The sequence below is a fragment of the Phalacrocorax aristotelis genome, chromosome 2, assembly GCF_949628215.1.
Source record: "Phalacrocorax aristotelis chromosome 2, bGulAri2.1, whole genome shotgun sequence".
NCBI classification, from domain to species: Eukaryota; Metazoa; Chordata; class Aves; order Suliformes; family Phalacrocoracidae; genus Phalacrocorax; species Phalacrocorax aristotelis.
This window is the reverse complement of record NC_134277.1, coordinates 21,241,441-21,260,560: the sequence shown is the minus strand read 5'-3', so window position 1 is coordinate 21,260,560 and position 19,120 is coordinate 21,241,441. Positions and strand designations below refer to the sequence as shown.

At 36.7% G+C, this 19,120-nt stretch overlaps 1 protein-coding gene across 1 annotated transcript in view; it reads right to left on the bottom strand.

Annotated features, from left to right (window-relative positions):
* Nucleotides 1–14,864, bottom strand: part of LOC142052492 (nebulette-like) — a 96,652-nt gene extending 81,788 nt beyond the window's left edge. The window contains 6 exon segments of the mRNA XM_075082684.1: nucleotides 4,840–4,950; nucleotides 6,965–7,069; nucleotides 13,726–13,797; nucleotides 13,899–13,943; nucleotides 14,717–14,792; nucleotides 14,794–14,864. Of these exon segments, the coding sequence (XP_074938785.1) occupies nucleotides 4,840–4,950; nucleotides 6,965–7,069; nucleotides 13,726–13,797; nucleotides 13,899–13,943; nucleotides 14,717–14,792; nucleotides 14,794–14,849 (465 nt within the window). The 5' untranslated portion in view covers nucleotides 14,850–14,864.
* Nucleotides 14,865–19,120: the final 4,256 nt, after the last annotated feature.

Genomic DNA, 19,120 nt, shown 5'->3' with positions numbered 1-19,120 from the left:
GTTTTCCTGTTGGCGAATGGGCTATGTAAAAAAAACAAAAAACATCAAAAAACAAAAGCATATCAACTTCCAACATGAGAAAACTAACAGAAATTACAATTGAGTGTCCACTATCTTGGGAAAAGATGACTGTTTCTTTAGCTTAATGTAGGAATATTTTAATTGCTATTTGACAGCTGTGTTCTTCCTACCCTTTCACATTATTCTTATTAACTGACTTAAGTAACCTTGAAGCGATCCCAGGCTACGAGTAGTTCTATAGCTGTCCAGTTTAGTTTCGGACAGTTCAGTGCAAACTATTCCCAGATCTGTAAATCAGTTCCAAGAAAGCATGAAAAAAAAAAATTATTTCATCAGTATTCTTAGAACCATTATTTTACATGTTAGCATGCGTATATTTATTTATCATTCATGTTAATTTTCAAGTTTTAGCAAAACAATTTTCTTTATCAAATCTACATATGAAACTACTCTACAGAGACATCAAGTATTAGAGGTCACTGACGTAACCTCTACACTGTAGCGGCACCATTTATTAACTCCTGAAATACAAGTCAATTATTTAAGTAGGTATGACTTCAGATTGAACTCATTTGTAAGTACTCATTTTTTATTTTACTTATTTCTCTTGTACACCAGTGTGTCAATAGGAAGCTGGGTTACGGAAGGCTTTGTGTTCTTTTAACTTGACTATGACTGACCCTCTGTTTTGGAATACTATTAAATTTTTATTTTTATATTTCCCTTCAGAGTCAGTGAGCTGAGCTCTGAACTTGAAATCCACAGTGTAGTTTTCTGTAGGAGGAAATGTTCATGACCACAGAAAATGCCATATTAATCTCTAGATAGAGAATTAGATTATCCAGTGTATTTGTGTAAAGCAAAACTAGAGAAGTCCAGGAGACTAATACTTGCTGCATAAAAAAGAGGAAATCTTGAACATGAGATTTGACACTATAAAAAACTATGAAAAATTACATAAAACAGTCTGAAAATGTGTAATGTGATTGTAAATGATGCTGTAAACAACAAATATAGCTTTATCATAGTAAAAAAGGATACATATGAAAGCAAAAGGAGGGTTCTGCACACAAGTAAGAAAAACATCAAAGTTTTCTGTGGAAGTTGAAAATATTGCTTAAGATTCACTTGGTTCATCACCTTTAAAAACAAACAGAAAATACTGTTGAGGCATTGACATATAGTTACTATTTGAGATATTGCCCTGTGCAAAGGAGAAAATTAAACTGCCTTCAGTTTGCTTTAGATTATTCTTTTCAGATAAGAAGAAAAACAGTGCAATCTCTTCTTACGGTAGAAATAAAGTGATCAAAAAAGTGATGAAATGCATACTTTTTCCCAACGTTGTTTCCCCCCCCAGCAATTTTAAATACCTTTATCATTGTTTGTGACACCTTATTAAAAAAAAAATGTTCTGCGTAGGGAAGAATTCAGTATACTGGTCTTCAGACAAGAAAAAGATTTGGCACAAAGCTAGCAACGATCAGAAATTTACCTTCAGAAATATTTTCCACAGGAAAATTGCAATTTTTCCAGAAGATGTCCGTTTCCTCTCAGGAAAATCAAAATGAGGGCTCCCTGCTCAGACTGTTCTCATCAACTTTATTTTCTTATCACAGGGAGCAGGGAAACTGGTGAGAGCTTTGTAGGCTAACAAGGAGGGTGAAGTTATACGGTGGGGACAAGGACTTCTGCTCTTTCTAGCTTACCCTGGGGACAGGTATGACAAAAGAGAGAGGGAAGAAAATCTGGTTTCTCACCCTCAAGAAAGCTATTTAGAAGGCAACAGTCAAAATTTCTGTGGAGAGGAAAAAATGAAATTTATAAAAGCTACCCAAGTATGTGGGGCTATGAAATGCCTTTTTCATTCTCCTGAAACACTTTTTTCCCCATAGTGTAATGATTTTTTGTCAAAATTTCAGATGGATTTCCTTCTCCATGGGTATTTATTTCCATCTTTGTGCCAGTTCTACATAAAACACAAAAGAGAAAATGTGGGCTTTATGCAAATCCAGCAGAAGTGGTCTTGGTTTAGTCTTTCCTCTGTATCTTGAAAAGAGAATTGAGCATAAATCAATACAGCCAACGTGGGGAGAAAGCTCCACAGGAGGAAAACCACCCTGTCAGGGTGTTGTAGTCTCCATTACAGCAAGAACCGGTCAGTGCTGACACTGTATGGCTGGAACCCTGCCGAACAAAGTTGTGGCTCTGCAGAAGTCAATGACAATTGCCGCATCAGTTATAGCATGCAAAAGTATGCATGCAGAAGTGATAGATGGTGCTATGGCAGCCTGTTTGCTCTGGAAAGGACAGTGAAGGGCAGCTGTAGGTTGAGAATAATTTCTTGTTAGAAAAAGGAAATTTCCCCTGGTTGCCTCCAAGTTCCTAAATCATGCGTATGATGTGAAACAATGTATAAAATTAATAAATTGGACTATATCTAGGTAGGCTGAAAACAGAGCTGCTGGGCCTCTGCAGTGTGGCAGCACCATTTCATGATCAAACATCCAGTCATGGGAGAGACCATTTGCTGAGGACACACCTGTGTAAGGAGATCACCTGGCAGAGGCGTACCAGCCTCGGCAGTCCTGTGCCAGAAGGCAGTAGCAGAGAGAGTTAGTGGCGCTCTTTCTTCCACACTGTGATCCCCTAGTCCTGACACACCTGCTTGGCAGATAAGGCTACATATTCTGCCAGGAACATGGCATCACAGAGCGAGAAAGCACCTGCTTGATCTGGCTACAAAAGCATCCAAGCCTGACCTTGCATCCAAGAAGCATGAAAAGGGAGTCAAAGATGTAAATCTGTTCTAATGTGGATGAGGAGGAGGACACATATTCATATTTTCCACCTCTCAGGAAATCAGCACCTATTTAAAATCAAATTACTACAACTGAGGAACAGACTGCAGTTCTTTGCTTACAATAGCCTTTTCGCAGGAGAGTTGGCACAATTGCCAGACGGTACTGTTCTCTCTCCTTCCTATGGCACACCCTTGGTCTCCTCTTGCTGAAGTGATGACCTGTAAATTCACAATCCCAGCTAGACAGATGCAGCAGAAATCCTCTCTGCCATATCCTGACCCAGTTGAAATCTGAAATCCTTGTATTAGCTACTTAGGTATCGCAGTGATAGACACAATATGGATTAGATTTGAGTACTGTAGAGAAGATTTTCCACTAGAAAATCCCCTAGGATCTCTCTCAAAGTAGCATTAAATTCAGGTCCATTGCAACAGTAACCACAAGTTGGAAAAATGTGTCAGCATATCTTTAAGTTTTATGGTAGATTATGATTTATAATGCATCTATTCCTAAGGGGATGGTATGAATTTTACAGAAGAAGTTTCTGCTTAAATATAACTCATCCTATATGCATATTTGTTTCTCTGTGACTGTTGCATGATTGAAGAAAAGGTTCAAAAATATCAAATTAAAACATCAGTCTTTTCCTTAAAAGGTTTTTTTGATTAATCAAATGGTTTCATTTATAGTCTCATTTATCTTTTCTGCCACATCACCGATGTTAATTAACCTCATTTGCGTAAACTATTGTAGAATGTACTCATTTGGAATGAATCCAGGAGTAAATCTGTGGCAAACTAGTTAACTAATGTTTTATAAATCAAGCTAACGGTTTAAAAATGTTATACAAGTTTAATTCCCAATTTATTTCTACTGTAATTCTTCTAATCACTCACCTTACAATGAAATGTCACATTAATGTCATTTCAGCTACTCTGCTGCTTTGAGGGTATATATGTCCCATTTCAAATCATGAAAACTAAAATATACTTCATGTTATTGTATTTGCTTAATATAGCCCTGATTAACACATTGTTTTAAATCAAAACATTTCTCCACGAGCTGTCCTGAGATTTCAGTGTTTTCTTTTGTTATGAATATTTTCCCTTGTTTGAAAAAAAAAAATCACTGCATTAGAAGAATGCGTATTGAGATACAATCAATAATATGGATTTAGGAGTGTATTCACTTCACAGAGTGGCTGTATTAAACTATACGTAGTTAATATCTTTAAGAGAGGAGAAAGGCAAAACAAGAAAAATGTGGAAATGCTTGGTGGACAGAAAGCCGTGGCCATCTATCAGCTATAATTCTCATGAGTAACAAGGAAAGTCTGTAACTTCATTCATATTACACCTACCTAATACTCCCATTTCCACTGAGATCAATGGAAGTGAAGGGTCACCTGCCTATATTACGGGTATCATATTATTATACCCCTGGAGGCAATTGAACTGTAATTTACTATTTTACTGGTTGTTTGCATATTTTACACTCTGTTCAATATACTTGATTTCATATTTTTAATTCTATACAATGTTTTGTGAGTGGTAGTATGTAAACCATCAGAAAAACATTTACTGCTACCAGTAAGTGCTTTTAAAACTCATTAAAGTATTTTTTTCCCTTCAGCATCAAATATTTTATAAAGCTAATACATCTAAATTGAAACGGTTGTTATACAAGATTCACCTATCTTATAAATACAGTGCAATGTCACTCAATTCAGTAATTCCTTATTGCATCCATGGATTTCTAATGAATTTCATCAGATTGATGAATGCACTACCATTTTTTAAATTTTTATTTAATGAACATAACAAGTAAGACTGTCAACATTTTAAAGGTGAGTAGTTCTTGAAGTTAAGAAGTTATGGTCATAAACTCTGGATGATAAACTCACCCAAATAAATCAAGCAGGCAATCAAGTGTCCATTCAAATATATTGTTCAGATTGGTCATATTCTGTCACAAAATTAATCTAAAAAACAGTTTTGTGATTCTAAAATTGTACCTTGCTCTGAAGTTGTGTTAATTCTTTTGCAAATACACTGTCAATTGTGGCTGGCATCTGCTGATAAAGAGAACTGCAAAGGTCTTTCTTAGCAGCTCCTTTATACTTCACCTAGTGGGGAGAAAAAGGTGACACATAACGCAAAAATTAAGATACAGTAATCACGCTACCTATTTTTCCTATTAAATAAAATGGCATAGGCCATTGGAACTGGAAAAATCTAATGCTGTCATAAACTTTCAAGCAAAAACAGATCTTTAAATAATAACTTTAAAATACTTTAGGTGGATGTGTCTAATTCACAAAGCAACGCAAAGTATATCCTAGTTAAATTCAGTAATTTGGGGGGAAGTATTAAATAAGGTAAGCCAGACACTTATTTTTCTATCCTTTTTAAAATCATTTTCAAAAACCAAAATTATATTTTTTATTTCCATTTTCCTGAGTTTTGCACAATGGGAGCAATGTGAAGCCAACAACAACAACAAAAAATTTTACCGGTAAATAAGTAGTAGCAATTAAATATAACCGGAAAGGACAGGAACATTGAAGTTACCATGTCTGCCATAATTTCTACTTAATCTTTTCATACTACAGAGTCAATTTTTAAATTACTTTTTATTTATCCTCTACTTTCTCCAGTGTTCAGTACTAGCAATTCCTCAGAAAAGGGTTTTATGAGACAGGCCACAATAGTAGTTCAAGATCTGGGAGGTTTTTGCTTGAGATCTAAGTTTTTCAAATTCATAAAACAATAATGTCAAATACTGCTGTGAAAGTAATCATAAATATAAAAAAATTCTTAAATTATACCATCTAATTTCATTAATTTACTGTGCAATATACAGCGTTCATTACAGACTAGTTCCCCATACATATTATATATATATATATATATATCAATATTTTGCTGTGACATTTGTTGATATTTCTGAAAACAGAGGGCTCTTTTTCACTGCCTTAGACATGCTGTTAAGAATTTCAGTGTGCAAGTTTTGCAGAAACAGGACCAAGTAGTTTGACACTAGAGGTCAGTAATTTACAAGATAACCCATCCATCACATCACTGGCTTCAGGTAATGCTGCAATAAGCAAAGAGTGCTCAACAGTGTAGTAATATAAAACATACAGGTTTTAAAATTTTGAAATAACTTTCTAACTCTATATCTTTGACTAATAACACCCTTTCTTTCAGATCAGGCAGATGGATTTGATAAATACTGTCTCTACTGTGCTTTGTGGACTACAATAGTCTCTCTCTTAGAAAGCAAAATTTCATCACATTTATGCCCCATGGGACATGCCACTCTTTCTCAGAAAATATGAAGATAAATGTAACAAAAATATTCATCACATGCATTTATAATTAATGTAGCCACGCAACAGACTGATATATATCAGAAACAGAATACAGTATGTATAAAGATTACTTAACTCCAGACAGGGATATTGGGATGTTCTTTACCACAACCATAAAGGTAGCACAAAAAATGAGGCACCAAAAATTTAAGTCTTCCAAGGGTCACAGTGACAGAAAAATCACTCAGAACCAGCAGTACCTTAACAAAAGCAACTCTCTGCCAGGTAAATCTCCTGCCGCTGTTATAATTTGTGGAAGATAATCAGAGATGCAATCCCATGACACCCTGTACCTGGGACACGAAGAGCTGGCAGTAAATTCTGCTCTGGCATTTTGGAAGCTGCCATTCTTTCTCTGTCACTACAGCTGCGTGTGTGTGTTTGCGTGTACACAAAGACCTAAACACTCTGACATGGGTGTGCATATATATGCATGCAAGTGCTCAGGGGACCTGCAGCTGGCACTGATCGGATCTCTGCCTACTCCTACTCCTCAGTTTATCCATCCATAAAACAGGATAGCTAGGACTGCCTCAGAACCATTCATAAAGTATCTTGGAATCCCAAAATAAAAGTGGTGTGTAATTCCAAATTATTATTACTCATATATACAGTATACACTAATTACAGTGCTTTAAGTCACTTTAAACAGGACTGTTATTTGAAATAAGCCATCCTTCCCCTGCTAAAAAACACCATATTCAATTGAGAGAGTTTTTAGGAAGGATAGAGAACAAAGAGAATTCCTCAATCTTTTAGGTCTTACCTCAGAAATAAAAGCACCAAGACTTTTCACATGTTTTAGCTGCGGGGTGTCAGGTATAACTATGCATTTGCCTTTAGATTTTTTAAACTCTTCTTTATAGTGTATCTACAAAAAGGAGAAACAAGAAGTTTAATTTTCTTACAAAACCAAAAAAATCAACAATGGCACTTTTATTATTATTATAAATTCTTATTATTCCTATTTATTTATTTATGGATATTAAGCTGTGTGGCTTGCAAATCCCGCAGGCTGGATCAAATTAAGCCATACAGGGTAACACCAGTTCTCACACACTGTACCAGGGCTATGTAAAAGACACAGAACTCCTTAATAATAAAGATGAAAAAGATACGATTTTTCTCTGCATCTACAGCACATTTTCTCCACTGCTGTAGATGTTCTAGTATCTCTAAAGAAAGGAGAATCGAATAATTGTTCTCCTTGATCTCAAAGATAAAATTGTTAAACTAACTACTAACACAGACGTAACAAGCACAGGGTCTGAATAACTGAATCAAATGCCCCTTCATGAATCCAAGGGTAACATGAATAAATTCAGAAGGCCACTACCAAATCGTTGCCTACAAAGCACGCCAACAATCACGACATGCAAGTAATAACAGAATTTCTTTAAAGGCAAACAAATTTTAAATTGACCCATTTTTTAAATCATGTGTATGCACAAAGGAAACAGTTTTTGAAGCAAAACACAACAACATATTTTGAAAACAAAAAAAAACAAAAAAAAAACACCCACCCACCAACCACAAATTTTTATTTTTTTTTAAACAGCCAACATGTAGACGTGGCACTTCAGGGCATGGTTTAGGAGACATGGTAGTGTTGGGTTGGTGGTTGGACTTGATGATCCTGGAGGTCTTCTCCATCCTTAATGATTCTATGATTCTATGACCTTTGTCTTACCATGGGGCAAACAATACGGGCTGGTATAATAATCAGAGGACTGTTGATGAAGTCAGAGTTACTGTCTGTTTCAGTGATACTGCAAGAAGGATAAAATCTACAGGCACAGTGAATGTGTAGGGACCTTTATTATATAAGTGCACGAAGATAGATGGTGAATTATGATAAGACGGACTAAATACATTTTAAAGAGACATTTTACATGGACAGCCTTAAATGTTTTCAGTGACATTTCTTTCTTTGTACATAGAATAGTTTAGTTCAATTGCAAATTGAATTATTTAGTATTAAGCTTTCATGGTTATTATCTGCTACCATTTCTCTAACCTCATATTCACATTCTGCCTAACAGCAGCTTGCATTTATGCACTCAAGACTTGCTGACAAGCACTGACAGCAGCAATATGATCTGCATCTGAGCATTACACAAATATGCAGTCTTAATTTCCTCTTTCTCTGAATCCTTAATGGATATCACAAGTTCTAGTCTACGTTCCTCTATAGGGACTTGAAAAATTCATAAGAAGGATGGCAGCCTACAGAGAATCAGCTCCTGTACTTTCTGTGCAAACTTTTTATCCACCGCAAAATGGATTAGATAATGCCAAATTCATCTCAAACCGATGACTACATAATCCTCACACAGGAAATAATTTTGGTTACTATTGAGCTCATCCATGTTTGGACTACTGAAGAAATCTAGACCTCACCACCAAATCATATTGTCTGCCTTTGTGGATTACAGTGTACTCTAAATAAAAACTGTTTGGTGAAAAATGGTTGTAAAGCCCCTGTGTGTCATCATCTTACTCAGCGACCCACAAATCCAATGGTTCATGTAACCTGTGTGTGACACCATACTCCTAGGTAATCATAGAGCAATACATGAAAGGGGTAGTTTTATGATAAACATACTTTATCAGGCACTTACTGTTCAACCTGCACACATGCATGCATGTACGTGCAAGCACGCGTATGTACATGCACATGAACAGCTTAAAAAAAGGCTTTGTAGAATTATATTGGAATTAAAGTATTCATTCACAGTGATAGGGCTGAGAAAGGACATGGGAAATCTACAGAGCTGACGGTCTACTGGTTAGGTAGAAACTGCTGTAAAGCTGAGACTCTGGTAGAGGAGGAGAGTCTTGCTGCTCACAACTTAGATAAATCACCCACAAATGTCCAAGAGCTGACTGTAATTATACCCATTTCAACTACAGAGCAATAATTACATTCAAAAATCAAAATCAAAATTTTCCTAAGATATCTTTTAATTGGGGGGATGACACAATACAACTAGAAGAAACAATCAAAGCTATTCTGCTGTAGAAGTCTTGCTTTCAAAAGAACCAAAAGCAGTAAAGGACTAATGCCACCTCCTTACCCCTTTATTTTTCATGTCACCCGCAGAGGCCACAAAATGCACACAGGCTGAAATGAGCAATTTAGAGAGGACATAAAACAAAATCTGTGGTCAATCTCTGATCCAACACACTCTGTTCTGCTACAAAAGCATCTGCATCACTTGGAATCAAAAAGATGGAAGATGAAATGGGACAAGTATAATGAAGTCATGACATCTGCACGTAAAAATCATATTTATTGCAAATGACATAAGCAAGAGAATTAAGAGGTTGGCTATGACTGAACATAACCAATGGCTGGAAGGAATAGGCAAAGAAGCTAAAATTCCACCTCAAAGTCTGGGGTTACAAATTCAAATGTCTAAAATACTGAATAGGAAATTTTGCCTGCAAGTGACTTACCTACCCTTCACCATAAAACACACTGTTTAGGTTGAGCAGATCTGGTAAGCCTTGCGAAAAAAAAACAACAGGAAAAATGTGCAAATGATGGCCTGGAGCCACCACTGCTCTTTTGATATACTTTTGAAGTCCAATAGCTCACTAAAGGCCCAATTTTTAATAGCTCTCTCCTGGTCTCTTTCTTCTACCTGACTCATCATAAAACTACTGTGACCAGCAGCACAGCTATCCAGTAAAAGAGGATTAAAATTCCTAGACAACCACCAAAACAGTAAGCTTCAAAGTGCATTTTTTTCTTAATGGATGTTATATGGCAAGATCAACTTTATAAAACAAGGGCATCCAACCTTTAGGCTGAAGCTTCCTGGCTTACCAAGAAAACTGATCTCGCCTATGGCCTGTTCCATCAGCCTTTTTCATGGGGGAAACACAGGAGGAGACTCTGGGCTAAAGGAAAGGCTCTGATAGTAACCACTTAATCCAAGCAGCCACCTTTCCTTTGTATGCAGGGGCACACATTAATCTAACTTTAATATGAATATACTTGAAAAACTGTTCTTAATATCTTAACATCAATGATGTAACCATGTTGACAGTCATCATGCCAAGATCCATTATAGAACTATCATCTCTCAAAGACCCATTTAAGTTTAGAAAAGCCACAAAAAGGTCTGAACCTTCTTATATAGTTCTTATGCTAGACCAAAAGGGAACTTTCTTCCACTATGGATTCCCTTTCCAACCTTACACTACTTAATTTATAATCTCTCATAAGACTAAGAGCTGTGTCAGACCACAGATCCATCTAATACAAAATCCTCTCTCTGTGGCCACAGAAAGCTAGAGAAAAGCATGAGAACAGGGCAAGCATACAGTATTATCGCCCCACAGTATTTCACTACTCTCCAGCAATTTGGACCTCAAAGTCCTCCTGACTTAGAGGCTGTGATTAGTAATGGTGAGTCCAGAGGAACAGCTCCACCCTGAATTAGGTGGTCACGACCCTATTGGAATGAGTGGAAAGGTGTTTCTGTACTTGACTCCAGGTCTCTTTGGCCCTTGCTTGTAACAAAGAGACATGCTAAAGCAAAGATGGACTCCATACAAGGACAGTTAAATGGCAAGTAGTACTACTATTTGCTGTAGGGAAAGAAGCACCAGTACTATACATTACCAAAATTCAGCAGAATCTTTAGAAGCAGAGTGTCTGCCTCCCTACCAAAAAGGATTATGATAGTTTGGTCAATGATTATTTTATTTGTATAATCCTCCTCTCTGCTTATAACAGTATTCACAACAACACACCACACAATCAAAACAAAGAAGAGATGAAAATATACCAAAATGTAAGTAATACAAGCAAATGGACAGGCTCAATTTCAGTACAGAAAAGAAAGGGCCTGGAAAGGAAGGTAATTCATATAAATCAAACACACATGCCAGTTTTGAAAACATCTGTGGGATAAAATTGCATAATAGAGGGAGATTAAATGAAATGGCTTTAGGAAGAAACAATCCAGGGGGTATCACAGCCACAGAACAAACATCTGCCAACCTCAAATGAAAATGGGGATTTCCTCAAAAAACCGGAGCACATAAACACTTCACAACTTCCCCTACATACAGTTCAAGGCTGACAGTTACACATGGACTAAGGACTGCCATTGCAACATTTTTTTAAAACCATATTTCCAAATTAAAGTCAGCCTGCAAAGAACGCAGGGCGACCATAATGCAACCCCAGTATCTCAGTCATGAGCACGCCTGGCGCTGCGTTCTGATGGAGGAACTGTGCTGACAGCTCCACTGGCAGAAAAGGACAATCACCCAGTCTCACGGTCAGCAAGGACACAGCCTGCTGTCCCAAGGTCATCTTCGGGCCAAACTGCAAGCCCGATAAAGACATTGCACACATAAAATGTACAGGTGTACACCAACGATACATCCACACAAACAGCAGTTCGTGCAAAGTTTCATGCTAAAAGGATAAAGAATACATTAAAAATTCTGAACATTAATGAGTCAAAAATCAAAACCAAGAACGCAAACTCCTTGCAGTTTTTGGCCTCCACAATGAAGTGTGCAAGGCGAGGAACTTACCCCCCAGCACACTGATCATAAGAAATTCCAATTATACCAAAAATTCTGGGAAACAAAATTCACCTCCTAAATGTACACGTATTCCAATCAAGCCAATGAAGAAATACCTACTGATTTCAGCAGAGGCTGAATAAAGCCCCAAAACTGGACGCCATTTTTAAACAGGGTCTCTTCTTTGAAATTAAATTGGTCTGTACCATTACATATTTCAGCTACTTTGAAAGCATTTACAACACTATGCCATTATGCTTTTCATATCTCAAGTAAAATCTAACACACTTGCAGCTAAACACATCACAAGCTTTCAGCAGAAGCCCACATCCCTGAATCATTATAGGCTTCAGAAACATGGCTTGACCTTTCACCTTAGCTCCCAAGCCCCTGCAGAAAATCAGAGAAAATACAGCCAACTCCATTTACCAGTTCAGAACCACAGCCAACATTACTCCTAATGGGTATACAGCACCATAATAATTCCTTTTCAATTAAAGAAAATATGTCTTCAGCATTTTTCAATGAGTTGTCTCCTTTAAGAACAGCAACCATGTTTAGAAACAAGTTGCATGGAAGCAATAAATGTATTTTGGGTCAGATAAGTGCTCCAGGTCCATTTACATTTTGGCCTTTATGTGAGTTGACAGGCACTTATTGTACCATATGCCATTCTTTTCCCAAAGAAAGCAAGTAGGTAACCATCAGTAAAAATATTAATCTCTACTACTTCCTAAAGTAGCTTGAAACTACAAGGGAGCTTGTAGTTTCTCTTGGTAGGGATCTTGGTAGCTTCTCTTAGGGATCTATCCAATTTTCAGCACTCTTTCTGTGAAAATTAAAGTATTACCAGATGGTATATGGACAAAGAGGAAACTTTGACCTTGTCAAGTTACATTTTCAAGCCAGCACTGTAACACCTACACATCCCAGATCCTGTTTTTCTGAGTTACCTATTCTTTTCTGATACATAGCACCTAATAATGTATACCATCAGTGTAGACTCTGTATGTTCTATTCTCATAAAATCAATGTGCTTATTCACCTTGAATAACATCCCGATATCAGATTACAACACAACATGAGCCAGACATCATTTTTCAGCTTCTTTGGAAGCTCTTGTTAAAGCAAGTCACTCTTCCCTCAGTAATGTCTCCTCTGCTGCTAGCCACCATCCTTGCAGGAGAAACATCACTCAACTCCCATTCACATGAAGGGACAAAGTTACTTTTCAGACACACTTTCCCAGAGGGACACAGAAATAAACTTCTATCAAGGTAAATCTGATGCTGTTACATGGAAGCAATTGGGTCTACTCCTATTTAAAATGTATTGGATCCAATCTATGTTGTTTATATCATGTCTATATCTGATTGACAGTTCTAAAATCTATAGTAACTAAGTCAAGAATTTGCTAGCTAAATAATTTTTAAAGATATTCTAGCATTTCAGTAGATTCTTCCTATAAGTGTAAATCAATAATAACATGCTAAGCAGTTTTGAGCATCTACCACCACAGACCAACAGATAACACTCAAAATTCATCTGCTTTATTTTTATCCTCTCTCCTTACAGCTATGTATACCGGCACCCAGTTCTGTTCTAACCGATCAAACTTCATAGGATTAGGCTATAACTGGAAAAAAATACTGCATTTTTCTCATTTTCCTGATGAAACCAGTCAAGGTGTTCTCATGGGAGGCACCCTCCACCTGAGACCCACTTTTGGGAACACTCTCTTTCCTAGGGCCTATGCTTCGCACCATCCAAGTGCTCTGAAAAGCTCATCCTTTTGTGGCTGATTTAAGGTACCAGAGTAGGCTGCGCTTTTCTATTATTTTGTGTGCTTTTATATTTGATCCTTGGATAGATACATGCTGCACTGTACATATCTGAAAAAAAAATCCATATCATAAATATAAAGCCGCTGGAAAGAGAAATGCAAATGTAAGGATGCAAACAGTCACCATCACTTACATCACTTATTATTTCACTGCATTTTCGGGCCAGCTCCATATTTCTGTCCTCAATAACAGGCTTGAGGAAGACCTGTAAGAGAAAGGCAGTCATTCCAGGTTCATTGTCCTAAAAAGGTAACAACAGAAGGAAATAAGTACTTTTCAAAGCTATTCTATTGGAGTTTAACTCACCTTTTCTTCTTCCTCCCCATCCTCATTTTCGTCTTCCCTGAAATTCTGAATGACAGATACTCGCATTTTAATCTTTGCGGAAAACAACAATGAAAACTCTAAAAAGGTTCAGCACTGCAGGAAACAGCTCAGACCCTACAGCACGCCTGGAATCAATGCTTCAATTGTGTCCTCCACTGCACTTAACTCTACCAAGGCTCCTTCTTTATTTAGGCAGCACTTGACAGTCTTTATCTGAACAATTCAGTGTGAGTGAACTGGAAGGCATTGCAGATGGCCTTGCTAGCTATCAGTCGCAGCAGAGCTAATGCTTACTTACAGATAAAATATAATTAAATGACCTACCCAGTCAACTATTTTTAAAACGACTATGAACACAATTAAAATACTGCAATGCAGTTAATTCATAACATAAGTAATTTAGTAAAATTAACAGGCTTAAAAGGGGAACGTTGACTCTAAGTTTATGGGGAAACTGCCCCATTCTAAGATTCAAGACATCGATGACTCAAAAACTAGTTATCACAAAACTTTATTTTGTTGGTCCAATAATAAAGCTTTTTCATTAAAAAAGCACACTATTCTTATTTTCCAGTAGATGTAACTGCTAGTATATTTTTCAGGAAATACTCCTTTTCCAGAAAGCCTATAAAATTCCTTAAATGCTTTCCACATCAGATCAGCTGCAGGTTAAACCTGTGCATACATAGATACAAATGCGTCTGTATACTTACAAATATATATGGCTACGTATTTACACAAACATATATGATCCTTCACTGTTAAAAACTGTCATGGCCTGTAGTCTCAAAACCAACCTTTTTCAGTATGAAGTCACTGACTCCAGCTGCACTGAAACCGAAAGTTATCATGTCGACAGATATAGTGTCACAGCTTGCTTCTGTAAAACAAGCAAGGAGGTATTACAGGAGCGGTTGGAGTAACCAGCATTTTAGCATTATTTTTCTTTCCAAACTGTAGCCTGTATACATCTCATTTTACACAGGTCATGCTTTTGAACCTCATCTAGCAGAGTGATTCACCACTACACAGCTTTGCAATCAGGCAAAGATAAGGAATGTGTGCTCTTAAGAAACCTCTTCAAAGAATTTTAAGTACTTGTGCCCAAACACAATGTCCTTAGAGCTTATTTAAATACACACATTTCCTTAGAAAAACAAACATTTCAAAGGAAAGGAAAAATACAACATTTGACTTAGTTAAGGTCTGAAATTTAAAAAAAATATTAAGAACAAAGGCACAAACTGCTTTCAGTCTATAATAATCAAGAGACATAATTCTTTATACATTAATAGTACAGAAAGCTTCAAGATTTTCCACTCCACTATTTCAAATATAAGCTCCTGATGTTCAGATTTGGATTGGCATTGCCGAAGTTCAGGTTGAAACCCAGAAGTCTGGTTTGTATAGGTGAGAATTACCTGTAATTTATGCTGACTACTTCTGGAGCTAAGGATGTTTCATCCTTGTGGAAAAAAATGGTTTAGTCTTATAAGATAGGTATTCACAGTAACAGATCATTTTTGAAGCTCATGGTCACAGCAAATATATTCCTAAACAACAGACTCATGCAAGATTTCAAGGACCACACATTAAGGAGATGGAGTACCTGTGATAATATTGCAAATACTATATTCTTCAAGTGCAGTTAATTTCCCTTTCCTTCCTACATTTAATAAATTTTTTAAATGGAAACATTGAAAAAAATTTAAGGGAGTAGAGAAGAGCTATGAGTAGCTGCAAACCTTGCTGAATACAAGGAAATCTTTTGCTAGTTTTTGCACCAGAGGGCAAATATGGTCAAAATGACAAAGTCAAAACTGTTCAGGTTTGGGGGGAAAAGGGGAGTGTTCAGATTTTTAACATGCTTACATTCTACCTGCTAGTTTTTCAGCACCTAGACATACCAAAATTTATACATTAATAGTGGTTTTCCTGCAATGGTTTCTGTGGAATACAATTCTGCTTTCTTTTCAGCATAATCACTTTTGGTCAGCCCTGAAGTGGTCAGGCAGTTGGACTATATGATCATTGTAGGTCCCTTCCAACTGAAATATTCTATTCTGTTCTATTCTATGATCTTTAACTGCTTTGATAGAATTTATTTTTCCCCATTTTTGCATGATCTGGATCAGGCATAACTGAGTGTTCAAATATGCTATGTCCCATGTAACTTCCATAATACAAGGATTTTAAGACAGTTGCTATAACTCACCATATTAAAGAAAAGTATAATACAATGCACAAGGGGAGTAAGGGAAAAAGTATCACAGTATCAACTAATAATCACAGGTTATTCAAAATGGCCTTCTTCACATAACAGATGCAGTAAGAGACTATGTGACACAGAAACCTGCCTCCCTTTTTTTCCACCCTCCTCAAAGCACTGAATAGTCAGAAAACGTTCACTGTGCAATAAAGCAAGACTGAAAATCAAATATACCCAGATATAATTCAGGGAAGAATTTGTTATAACCATTTAAGAGTTGCACGGTTTAGAAGTACATTATGATTCTATTAGCAGCCTACAGGTCAAGAACAAGCTTAGGTTACTTCCATAACAGGCAATACATAATCCAAGATTAGCAGGCACGTTTGGCTTTGCAAATATTCATGTATGTTTACAAACATTTTTAGAACTGCTCTAAAAGTACTAAATCTAATCAGAATAAAGGCCTAGTTAAAATGCTGAGTTTTACATCCCCATAACAATTATGAAGTACTTTTCACCTGCAAAACCTGCATTTTTACCAAAACTTCCAAACTGACACTTCTGAACCATTTTCCACTGTATGTATAACGGAATAGTCATTTGTTCTGGAATCAAACAGCACAGACTAAACAAAATCCCATTGTACAGAATTTTAAGAAAACACTGGAATGGACTGCTGAGCAGTGTATTCACAATATTTGTATGCATACAGGGCATGGCAAAAATAGAATTTATTATTGCATTATAGGTATCTTAATATGCACACAAAGGGGAGAAATGAGTTCTTCAGGGAAGGACCCAGTATGAACTCATTCAAATTTTGTAAGGGAATACTGCATAGCTCCACATTTCTACTTCCAGCCACCCTGCATGGACATTTCACATCTCACTTCAAATTCAGCCTTAAAAGTGAGGCTATTTTGTTGAAGAAGCTGTAACAAAATAAAAATAGCTGTCCATTGTATAGATTGTTCACAGAAGCACAGTATTTGCAGTCCACAACCTTCACTGTGTATGAACTTTTGATAGAGAAGACAAGCCTTGTAAAAGTAAACTATATGGTTTATACTATGAAAGGAAACAGCTGAATCTCCCAACACTTACAGCCATCATTCGACTGTGTCAATGTACTAGTTTTTGACACAGAACATTACTCGAGTACTTGGTCTAAATGCATATCTGCTGAGGAGGCAGAAGGGGAAGAAACATGGCTATAAAGGCGCCTGAGTCCCCGTGAGTACGAGTTGGCCCAGCATGCGAATGGGTCAGACGCTCAGTTGTGCAGCTTCCCTGCTTTGATCACACACAGCTGTGTTCACATCTGGCCAAAGCCCCACCACCTTCTTATCCCTTTATCAATCTTTTAAGAAATACATTTGGGAAGATGTTAACCCAAAGAGTTAAAAGGCTTAATCTCATTTTGGCCCCGATACACATAACAATTCGGCAGTGACACTCAGTTCTGTCATTGAACAAGCAATACCATTGGATTTTTTTGGCATAATCCCCAAAAGCCTTCTGCGATCTGCAATATCTGCATATACTGCTGAGCTGAAAGAACTTCTTTCCCACTCCACAGAACAGCAGAAACTGTGCTTGTAATAGAAAATATACCAGAAACATCACAATCTCAAACCTATTTAATGCAGTTTCTCATGGGGTACTTGAACATAGGTTGCAAGTTAAGAACTGAAGTATTTCAGCTGGAAAATCTGCACAGCGTTATAGTGAGAGTATATACATGTTATAAATATATTCCTTTCAATTCTGCACTGAAAACCCAGTAAGAACAGAGGTAGAGCTTTAGTGCTTTAACTATCCTACTTCCAATGAGTCAAAAATCAACCCATAGACATCCCTGAAATGAAAATGTTATTTTCTGTTCTCACTGGACAGACACACACATCACTGAAACAAATACAATTAATTCAACATGACACAGCTGGTGGTCTCTTTTCAAAAAGCACACAAGGCATTTGTAAGCGCTGAGATTCAATTACTTCTCATTTCTAGAAATACTCATCTATCAGACTGGAAGTTACTAGTGGCCCTGCACAAGGAAGTTCATAGTTAGGCTATCAGCACCACAATCACAAACAGAAAGAAAGCGAGGGATTCCAGCCTGCCGATTTGAACCTCTCCTGAACATGAAATATCTATTAACATTAACAAAAGAAATTCAAGAGATGGTTCTATTTAGAGAAAAAGCTTACCCATAAGCTTGTATGGGTACAAGCTCACATCATTAACACTGCATTTATCAACAACACTTCAAAACCTGCAAAAACCACAAGGTTCTAAGCTAAGAATTTCTTTCAATGAAAGTTACTTTGTTTAAAGTTTTGGTAAAGCAGACAGTGGCAATGGTATTTTTAAGGATAAATACAAACAAGACGTTAGAATACTGATTTATGAATCCCAGAAAACCTAATGAATTTTCAATGCCTAATAAATACATAAATATAGACATTTTTTGCAAACACATACCCATGGAGATGTTGTCTAGCCCAACTGGATCTTGATGACAGATCATTTACGATGTCTGTATGGTACAACTAGTTTCACATAATAACACCCAATCTAATCTAGTTACCAGAAGCAGTGTAGCTATGCTAGCACGACACTGCCTCAGCAAATAAACTCTTTCCCACACAGCTAATTATCCTGAGAAATGAACTCAATAGAAGCGGGAGTATTTATCAGGGCACAAGACTCTGCCATGTAAATGTAACCTTAGCTGTGATAAGCAACAATACATTGAAATAAACCAGCATAAAGCTTCTTCAGATACTAATGTATTCTAAAAAAACCCAAAACCTCAGCTTCATTTTTCTGACAATATTAATAATTGCCTACTACGTTTACACAATAGTTTTAAACCCTCAAAGATGGTATTTCCTAAATGGGATATACAGTTTCAACTTTTTTTTTTCTAATTTTTCATTTCTCAAGCAATTAAATCCTCAACAATGAAGGAATTTGGTGGTTT